This window comes from Solanum lycopersicum, chromosome 8 (assembly GCF_036512215.1).
Source record: "Solanum lycopersicum chromosome 8, SLM_r2.1".
In the NCBI taxonomy this organism is placed as follows: domain Eukaryota; kingdom Viridiplantae; phylum Streptophyta; class Magnoliopsida; order Solanales; family Solanaceae; genus Solanum; species Solanum lycopersicum.
The window spans coordinates 10342056-10352475 of NC_090807.1; the positions used below are offsets into that span (position 1 = coordinate 10342056).

The 10420-nt window shown below is 31.8% G+C and overlaps 2 protein-coding genes and 1 non-coding gene across 3 annotated transcripts; 2 read left to right on the forward strand and 1 right to left on the reverse strand.

Moving 5' to 3' along the window:
* The first annotated feature begins 581 nt into the window (after positions 1 to 581).
* LOC101253768 (calcineurin B-like protein 7) lies at positions 582 to 2628 on the forward strand. The gene is made up of 8 exons (XM_019211745.2): positions 582 to 666; positions 970 to 1052; positions 1131 to 1190; positions 1274 to 1382; positions 1469 to 1521; positions 1931 to 2011; positions 2253 to 2365; positions 2466 to 2628. The coding sequence occupies exons 1-8, from the start codon at positions 582 to 584 to the stop codon at positions 2539 to 2541; spliced, it is 660 nt and encodes a 219-aa protein (XP_019067290.2). The 3' UTR covers positions 2542 to 2628.
* Positions 2629 to 4072: 1444 nt separating this feature from the next.
* On the reverse strand, positions 4073 to 8003 carry LOC112940596 (aladin-like). Its single transcript, XM_069287744.1, has 2 exons — positions 7870 to 8003; positions 4073 to 5907 (listed from the first exon to the last, which is right to left on the reverse strand). Exon 2 carries the CDS (start codon positions 5802 to 5804, stop codon positions 4482 to 4484), a length of 1323 nt encoding a protein of 440 aa, XP_069143845.1. The 5' UTR covers positions 5805 to 5907; positions 7870 to 8003; the 3' UTR covers positions 4073 to 4481.
* A 40-nt stretch (positions 8004 to 8043) lies between these two features.
* On the forward strand, positions 8044 to 8114 carry TRNAG-CCC (transfer RNA glycine (anticodon CCC)). Its single transcript has one exon. It is a non-coding gene; the product is annotated as a tRNA-Gly (tRNA).
* The last annotated feature ends 2306 nt before the right edge of the window (positions 8115 to 10420 follow it).

Sequence of the window (10420 nt, forward strand, 5' to 3'; positions counted from 1 at the left end):
CACGTAAAATTCTTTGTGTCATTATTTTTTCCCATTTTATTTCCATTACTTTACCATATATATTTTTGTATTACAAATACTTTTATAATCATGGTATCATCTAGGTCAGCTTTTGAATATAACTCTAATAATTTTATACATATACTTTTTATCTAGCTTACAGATACAAGTAATTTATTTTCTACTTTCATGTTTGTGCGTTTGTGCGATTCTACGATATTCCCTTAAATATCCTGTTTGAATTAGTTTTTGGCTTACCACTTATAGGCCAAAAGTTATATGTTATAACTTTTGAATTATTTTTATTATTTTCGTGTAGAATCAAATGTCGTTTAAAAATACTCTACCTCTATGAGGTAATAACAAAGTTTGAGTATACTCTATTCTTCACATAGAGAAACCCCTAGTACGGAGCTCTTCTCCCTTAGGTCACACATAGTGCATATCCAAATTAGTTGGGAGAGTGGATATCGGATACTATATGATTATACCAAAAAAAGGATATAGAAGCATCAGTATTTAACTTTTTTCCCGTTGCATAATTGTGACAGATGTGGTTCTTTTTAGTCCTCAACTGGATTATGCATTCTCTTAAGGGCTGTTTTTGTTTGAAGAAAAGTAGACATCTGCTTGAGACCCATGATACTCTTGCTTCTGAAACTTGTTGTGAGTTAAGAAGGCCCTCTATAAATCTGAATTAGTGTTAGATATTTTTTAAATAATGATGAGTATATATAATGGAGAATATATATATATATATATATATATATATATATATATATATATATATATTGATATCTATGGTATTGTGTTATGCTTTACTCGAGACTATGGTGTCCCTCTACCTTCACTAGGTAGGGACCCCATTTGTGAGATTACATTACATTACCTACCCCATTTGTGAGATTACATTACATTGTTGGATATGTTATTGTAGTTGTTTATTTTAAGGTGTAATATTGGATGCAGTTAGTGTGAATGATGTGGAGGCCTTATATATTCTATACAAGAGACTAAGCAGATCAATAATTGATGATGGTCTTATTCATAAGGTATGAAAATAATTAATTAAGAAGTAAGCACTAGTTTTGAGATGCAATTAATAAGTAATGTAGTTGAAATATATGCAGGAAGAGTTTGTGCAAGCACTTTTCAGCTGCAGCCACAGGCAGAATCTTTTTGCAGATAGAGTAAGTAATTCATAGTGGCTTCATCACCCTCTACCCGACCCTACCCAACCCCCGGATATATAACTCATTCCTTATTGTTGCAGTTGTTTGACGTATTTGATGTTAAGCGTAATGGAATTATTGAATTTGGAGAATTTGTTCGATCACTTAGCATATTCCATCCAAAGGCTCCTCAACAAGACAAAATCACATGTACGAAGTACGATATATTGCTACATGTCTAAAACATACAGTACTCCCTGCTAACTTTAAAATATATTCTTGTGGAATGTATGCAGTTGCATTTAAAGTATATGACTTGAAGAACATCGGATACATAGAACGCGATGAGGTAAACAATTGTCTCTACTCTGAACTATCACGTCACTTTTGTTTCTTTAATCTGAGTTCACATTCTTCGTGTACTACATAATAGACGGGTTTAACATAAAAGAAATTAGATCGATAAGTGTTGCTTAATGTGTGGTATATATATATATATATATATATATATATATATATATATATATATATATATATATATATATATATATATATACATATATGTAATTAGAATTCAGAAAAGGGTCAAAGTTGTCCTTGAACTTAGTAAAATGGTTTTAATTTACTTTACTTTGAGATTTACCCTTGCCATCATCAAATGGATTAGATTTGCCCATATTTTGACTAAACACGTAGAGAAAAAAAGGTCAAAACTATTGTTCAACTAATGTAAAATGGACGTGTATATAATGTTGTAGGTGAAGGACATGGTATTGGCTATCCTCGAAGAGTCAAAATTGACACTAGCAAATGACACCATTGAAGCAATGGTCCATAAGGTAAACAAAAAAAATACTCTTATGCATTTCATAGATTGCTATATATAGTATGATTAGTGCAGACATGGGGGTTTATGGGTTCGGACGAACCTGATAGCTTTTATGTAGACCCTCCTCATATTTGTAGTAGAAAATTAAGAAATAACTTTTGAACTCCTAAAAAAACTGATTGACAACAACTCAATGATAAGGAAGGGGAAGGCAAAATTAGAACCTCTAAACTCACTACGCTTCTGTGCAGACTATTGAAGAAGCAGATCTAAATGGTGATGGATGGATTGATCCGAAGGAGTGGAAGGAATTAGTAAGGAGATATCCTTCTTTGATAAAGAATATGACCCTCCCATACTTAGAGTGAGTGAGTTATATTTTTAGGAGTAATTCTCAAGTTCTAATAATTTGGATGATGAACGTACTCTAATTAATACTCTTTATCTAATTCAATGGCCGGCAGGGAAGTAACTGTACTATTTCCATGCTTTGTCATGACAAGTAAAGTTCGAGACTCACAATTGGTATTTGGAAACTGATGCATCGCTACAAACAATTATCGATCATCAACAATTCTAGAGATTGTTCTTCTTTCTGATATTATATGGTTGTTTGATAAACTCATAATCCTGTCATTATATCTATTTTATTTTACCATTCTGACAAAATATTTTGGCGTTAGAGTCTTAAAACATGTGAATCTGGAAGGGCTCATTGTTTATGTATTAATTGCTAAGTTTAATCCAATATAACGTATTGATTTCATTTTAATTTTCATCCAAATAGGTTGTTTATAAACTATTTGGTTTATTATAGTGAAAATTATGTTGAAGTATTCAAGTACTTATAGCTTAGATTGGTTAATTATGTAATTTGTATAGTAGTCAGCTCATGTGAGTTGTTAGTCGGTTAGAATATTATCAGCTTGTTAGGAGCAGTCACAGATTTAGCTTCATATTACATGTACATATATATACTCCACTTGCGGTAGATAATTCAATACAGTTTTCATTTTTTTCAAATTGCATCTTCATTCTCCCAATAATGGAGTCGATTACTCCATTGAAGCTCAACATTGAGTTGGTTTGAATTTGATAAATTACACGAGTCGACAAACATTACTCATTTATTATTCAACAATGTTACAATTTGAATTAGTCACCGTATTTAGCTATAGCTTAATATAGTTTATTATTAATTATGAAACCACGAACAGAATTTATACGAAGATGGAAAAAAAAGCATTTCCAAATTCACATGTCCATTTATACAAATCTAATTTTTTTTCTCCCTTTTCTTCATTCTCTGATTCTCTCCTAAAATCACTCATTTTTATTTATTTTGAAGTTGATGGCAGGCTAATACCTATTGCCATTAAGCAAAATCAAGTTACAAAGCAGTTTAATTTGCTTAATTTTTGCCTAATTTTAGTGTAAGGTTGGCATGTATGGAATGTCTACTGTCATCTAAAAGTTGCTCAGATTTTCTAAAAATACCACTGTATTCATATCAAATTCTTCAAATATGCATAATATGTTTGAACTTTGAAGGATCAAATAACAAATGCGATAGACGTTTTCATATAAAATTCCATTTTAGTCTGTTTGAGAAAACATGATCTATTTCTTTTTTTGGGTAACATTTTAAATCAACTTTTCTTTAAAGTCATAAGATTAAATGACAGTTTCGTACATTTCACATAATTTTAATTTAAAACCACAAGATTAATAATCTTCTTTATTTTCTTAAACTTCGTGTCAAGACGGGGTTAATGGTTGAAGAATGGAAAAAGAGGAAATACAAGAGAATATTTGTTACTAGACTATGGTTAAGTAAAAAGTGTGGAAAACACAGTATAACAATTTTTAATCTGGTGTCAATTATATACAAAGTAGATAAAACAACGTAAAGAGGATCATCAGTCAAATAGAGTAGCCCTAAACTTCATTTCATTTTGCTTGTCACAACCAAATTTACTAAAAAGAAGCTTTTAGATGTCTCATTTTTACTTAATCTTCATTTTTAACATATGCTACAATTACTATGCGTAAAAGATTGAGATCATTGATATGTCCATAAACAAACTCCTTTTTAGTGTATGAATGAGTGTAACAGAAACAAGCTCCTCAGTTGTCCCTTCAGTTCCACATATAGCTCTGGTCTATGACCAAAAGCATCAGAAATTGGAACGATATAAACATCTTGACAACTTCATCATCAGAGCTTCTTTTGTTTACTTTCCATCTGTAATATTAAACCCTCCAAACATAGGTAGGAACTTCTCCATTGGAAACATAAACAGTAAACATAAACCCAAACTTCTATTTGGTTACAACAAGATTTAGTTGCCAAATGCACTGCCCTACAATTTCCAAATTAGTTGAAAATGATCCATCTAGAATTATGAAATCAGTTTCTTCAATCTACCAATTCAAAATCTTGGATAATAGTTGATTGTAAAACTTCAAATGTACCTTGATTATGGAAGAACATTTGAGCGAAATATAAGGGGATAGGTGCAGCAATATCCACTGCTCCAACACACAGAAAGCAATGGTCCCTGCTTAAACTTGTCATGAAATGAAAAGGCTATTGGCTTGGTGTCATTTCCAGGACCCCTAATGAACCCAACCAAAGATGCTGAAATCAGTGGACTTCTTCTAACATCGTATATTGCTATAAGACCTCTGTACAAGTCATTCCCATCTCTATAAGACAAGGCTAGACGCTCTCCTGAAGCATCCCATGCTATCTTATCTATTCCTCGACTTCCTGTCAAGGACTGTATATCTGACAACTCAACAGGTATAAGATGTGCATCAAGAGACGGTGGCCTGGTTGCAAAGTGAATGGAACCCAAGGTTGAAGATTCAGAGAAAGCAATGAGTATTCTACTACCTTCAGGATCCCAAGCTGCTCCCATGACAAAACCATTAGTTGAGGACCATGGTTCTGATGTCCATGTATTAGTCTCCCAGAGATAGAATGTCCCATCAAATTTTGCAGAGAAGAAATAATCTCCTGATGGGGACCATCTCAATAAGGAGATGCCCCCTAAGCCACGTCGAATAGGTGTTCCCACTCCTTGAGCAACATCCCAAATGATGAATGAAGAGCTCTCAAATGAAGCTGACGCCAAATACTTCCCGTTTGGGCTCCAGGAGAGGGCAGTAATTTGTTCTTGTTCAGGACTTAGAAGGAAGTCTACAAGAGTCCATTTAGTTCCTGAGCCTCTAGAAAGAGTACCCAATGTGACACCTGATCTCACTGAAGCTGTATTGCCTGGAAATGAAGCAGCCCAAATGCAAATGCCACCCTTGCAGGCCACAGCAAGTGCCCTCCCACCATTTGGCCGCCATGAAAGACTTCTAACATCTTTTTGGGAGTCATTGATCAAAACGCAAGGACTCCCTCCCTCAGAATCTTCATAATCACGTATTCTCACCTGATGTTGTCCAGAAATAAAGGCTAATATATGCTTGTGCTGGTGCCAATCAAGAACATGGAAATCAACATCTTGTAACAATTTTACATCAATGGGGTGAAAAAAGTGCCTCAGCAAACTAGTAGAGATTGCCTGCAATGCTGCCCAAAGTAGGCCACTCTTCCTCTGGTCGGCACCTTGTTCAGAGCTCAGTGTACTCAACAAATTTTCTGATTGAAAAGGAACTGGACTGAATATAATTCCAAGAACCTTGCCATAGGTTTCCTTAGCTGCATCATCAGAGAGTTCATCTGCAGTAATCAGGTCTCGATTGATTTCACAGATGGTAACTTCACCTGGTTGAGGAATTGACGGCATGTTTTTCAAGCAACAGAGAGAGAGACAGGGTTTATGGTTTCTATTTTGGGTTGATTTCTGCCAGCTCTTCACCTTCTCTAAACATGCCTTGCAGAAGGGACAACTGAAAAAAATTCATCAGAGCTTTAAACACAAACACCATGCTAACTCAAAAGGCAGACCATAGAAACCCCAGAGATCAGGGTTAACCAATTAAAGAAAAAGATAAAGAAAGAAAAAAATCCAAGAGAAAAAGATTGAATGGACAAAGTATAAAGAAAAAAAAAACAAAGGAAGAGAACAATCCAAGAGAAAAAATTTGTATGGCCAAAGTATATCTTGCCAGCTATGTCGTGACCAAGAATGGGAATTATTTAGATGAAGGAGACTAGAGTGGTGGCCTTAGGTCAACATAAATGGAGAAACATGGACAGTGAGGAAATAAACCTTACAATAAGGCAACAACACAGAGAGCAGCTAACATCAGAACCAGGTTTACTGATCACACCAGCAGAAAGTATTAACATTAAGAAGCAGGGAACCAACAAAAGTCTACTGCACAGAAGCCTTCAGAGTTACAACAAAATATATAACAGAAGTCAAAGGAACAGACACTGAACCTTTTTACGCGATGGAACTTCTAAAAGTCACTCAAAACTCTCAACATTACTCAAAGATGAAGCTAAAAGAAATTATACCCAGATTCAAAAGACAATATACAAGAGTGAAGCCCCAACCTTATTCAACTATAGCAATCCAGATGCAGTGCACCATGACAAGGTATGTTATTATGCAATACACAAAATTACAGGACATACACTAGTTCCAAATGTCTCCAATGCTCAGTATGCTCTAGAGAGTTAGCTCATATGCCATCCTCAAGAATTTCAGAAGCCGGTCAAGTTAGTTCAGTTACTCCCGAAGAGAATACGCTTTAGTGGATTTATATGTGCTAAACCTAGAATTATATTGAAAACAATGGCACAGTCGATGACAATTTTCACTATCTCAATTAGAGTTAAAAGCAGATGATTGCAACAACCATGAGAAATTCATCCCATTATACATTAGGGGGAGTATGTAGGTAATTCACACATTAAGATGTATTGCAATTCAAAGGACAGGTATGCACAATATATCAAAGCAGACTATATGTGTTCCATTAAACACACATCAGCATTTCCATATTACACCTTCAAGAAATTCTTAAGCTATTAAACGAAGATGCCCCGGAGAGTGTGAGGGCGAGTAGCTTGCCTTGACACAACAATAAAAATTGTCCTTTGACGACTTGTAGTCACGGATTTGAGGTGTGGATTAACCTATTTGTAGAAGTATGTATAGTAGGTATAAATTAACTCTACTTATACCCCCACATTATCTAAGATACCCAAACATGACTACAAGGTCTTCCTTCATTAAGAATGTATCAGACATGAAGGGATAGTACTAGAACAACACAATGTCAAGAAAACAGACACCTATTAAGCACTGGCCAACTGATTAAACCCACAATGCAAAGTGCTATGTATGGGTCTAGCTAGTATTCAATGAGCATTGATGCAAAACCTATTTGTAATCCAAAATACGAAGCAGAGTTGAAGTGAGCATTTTTCTGGCAATTCAAAAAACTCGGAAAACACAAATAATGTAAACATTATGTATGCCTAAACATGAGGATAAAAAAGATATCACAAATAATGATCAGGATAAGAGGAACACCAAAAAAAAAGATACATGAAACCTTAACTAAATTACAAACAGCTTATTGCTCCTACCTGTGCTTTGTTCTTATTCAGTATTTTTAATACAACAACTATTAAAACAAGTCTATAAACATCAATCTTGAAGGTAAATGCTCAAGAAATCTCACTCGGTTGTCAGCCTGAACAAATATTATTATTTTCTTAAATCAGAAACTTAAGATAATTGAAACAACTAATCAAGATAAAAGAGTTCATTAGCAGGAAGTAATTTATACAATAATGTATCAACAAAATCAATAAGCCAAAAAGAATCTTCGACAACAACAAACTGTATTGTATATTTGTATTTTGAATTGAAAAGATAAAAAGGAATTTCGAACCTTCAATAAGAAAACCAGCCAGCAATCAAGATAACCAAATGCTATAATTTTTTAGAACTGGTAAGTGGTTATGGCTGCGGCTAGGGTTTTATCTCTCTGTGAACTGACAACAGAGCTTCTAACCCTGTTCTATTATATATAATAATAATTCTAATTGAAACGTGAAGACAGGAAGCGCATCTGGTGTAGTGGTATCATAGTACCCTCCCACGGTACTGACCGGGGTTCGATTCCCCGGGTGCACACATTCAAGATATTTTTTGGTTTCTAGTTATATTTTGGGATAGTTACGGAAAAGAGTAAAATTTTGATATTTTTTTTGTTTTGATATTATAGGTCACCAGTGTAATTGAGGTGTTTTGATGTACATATCTTATTTTTATATTTTTTCGGATACTTACAAGAAAATTTTAAAATTTTGATATTTTTCTGACAATTACAAAAAAGAGTAAAATTTTGATATTTTTCTCATTTCGATATTTTGCACTTCTCTCGATTTTTTACTTATTACTAGTAACTTTTAATATATCAATAAATGACTACTTTTTTGTTTTCTTCCCAAATCATTTTTCATGATCTTAATACTCAACATCAACTAATATGGATGTTATAATAAAATAACCATTTCAAATGAAACTGTATCTTACTACAATAAACATGATATTTAGCTACAAAATTATTAGGCACGACACATAATTCGTCACTAGCTATTCACTTTTTGTGACAAAAATTACATTTCGTATTAAAATCTATGAACCATACTTTTAATGACAAAACATAAAAATTTGTGGCAAAATTTCGTCCAGTTGAGTTTCCCACTAAAATATAATCTGACGTCATTTATTAAGTACCATTAGCGACAAATTTTAATTTATCAGTGACAAATTATTTTGTCACTAATAATGTATCCAATTTGTGACAAACTATTATTTGTCTAAACATTAGTTACAGTTTTGGACACAAAGCCTTTGTCACAAAAAAAAAGAATTTATTAAAATAGAGACAAAAGTTCGTCATTGAATATTGTAAGCTTAAGCCACACAAAATTTTATGTTTAATTGTAACCTTATTTTTTGTCACTAATACTCTAAGCAATCAGTGATTATAATTTTATGACTCTAATCAATGTGTGATGTAGTGACAACATGCTTTTGTTCTTCTTAAATATGCAATGTTTAAATAATCTTTGGCTATACTTGTTTATGATTACATGCGGAAATAAAGTATAATAATTTCAAAGTTAATTTCTCTCTATTATACCCTCAATTTATATAACATTGGGTAAATGTCTTTGAAAAATTTATTGAGTAAATAGGTTTAAGATTCTACTAAATAAAAATGGTAAAATGATAAATTCACTATATCAATCATTGTTTTTCTTAATAGGTGTGTCAAGTCAAAAGTTGACAAGTAAAAAATGAACGAAAAGAGTATTTTCTAATAACTCTCACTAAATTAGTAGTTATTTCATATTTCTTGGGCTCACACCAATTTTTTTTTAATTAAAACACTAATTAAAATTTACAATATTGTTAATATTTGTATGTATTTGTTTTAGCTTAATGAGTCATTTACAATATACAACTATAGATCTTATCTTAGAAAAGTTTTTCTACCACATAAATATGAATAAATTATTTTAGTTAAAAGTTTTAATTAATTAAATAAACACTACTTAAAATTTACGATGTTATAATATTTATATAAAACTTATTTATATTTTTAAAAAAATCTAAAATTATATAAATAAACTACTTAAAATTAAATAATAACTTCATGAACAAATATTGGATTCATGCAAAGCATGATGTATTGCTACTAGTAGTATATAAGACTATATGAGCGCACGTGTCAAAGTCAACATTCTTTGTGGGATATCAATTAAATTGAAGGTCGTTTTTTTCATTTGATTATGAAAGTATTAAATTGGATTTCTAATAATTCTATATATTTCAAAATTGCGTAAAAACTATTATAAATCACAATAATTTGAAAAACTATATAGAAAGTTTATGTTATTCCCCTTGTCCAATTTATCTGACACTAATAAAAATATTATAGTCAATTTAATCTTTTATATGTCTTTTAATTTTTAATTATTGTGATTGTGTCACCGAATTTTGATCGACCTATAACTCTTTTCGAAATACTATTTAATTATAAACTTTAATATTTGTAATTTACAAAATTATTATTATTTCTGATTTAAAGTTCTAATCGATTTTGCCTAGAAGTTGCGTATTTTAATATTCATAATTTATACAAATTATTGTAATTAAAGTCGAAATAATTATCTTACTCAATGTTTTTACAAATTTAAGTGTGTTTAATTATATGAAAATATTTTAATATGTGTAGTATTTAATTTATTGAATAGCACTTTCTTTATTTTTCTCCAATAATTTTTAACCTATTCTATTCGAATTCATTTCAATTCTAGTCATTTCAATTCAAATTTTCATTTCAATTATAGCCATTGTTGATTTCAATTATACCCTATTCTTATTCCTATTATCAACTCCAAATTATGATTTAATCTCAATCGTTCATC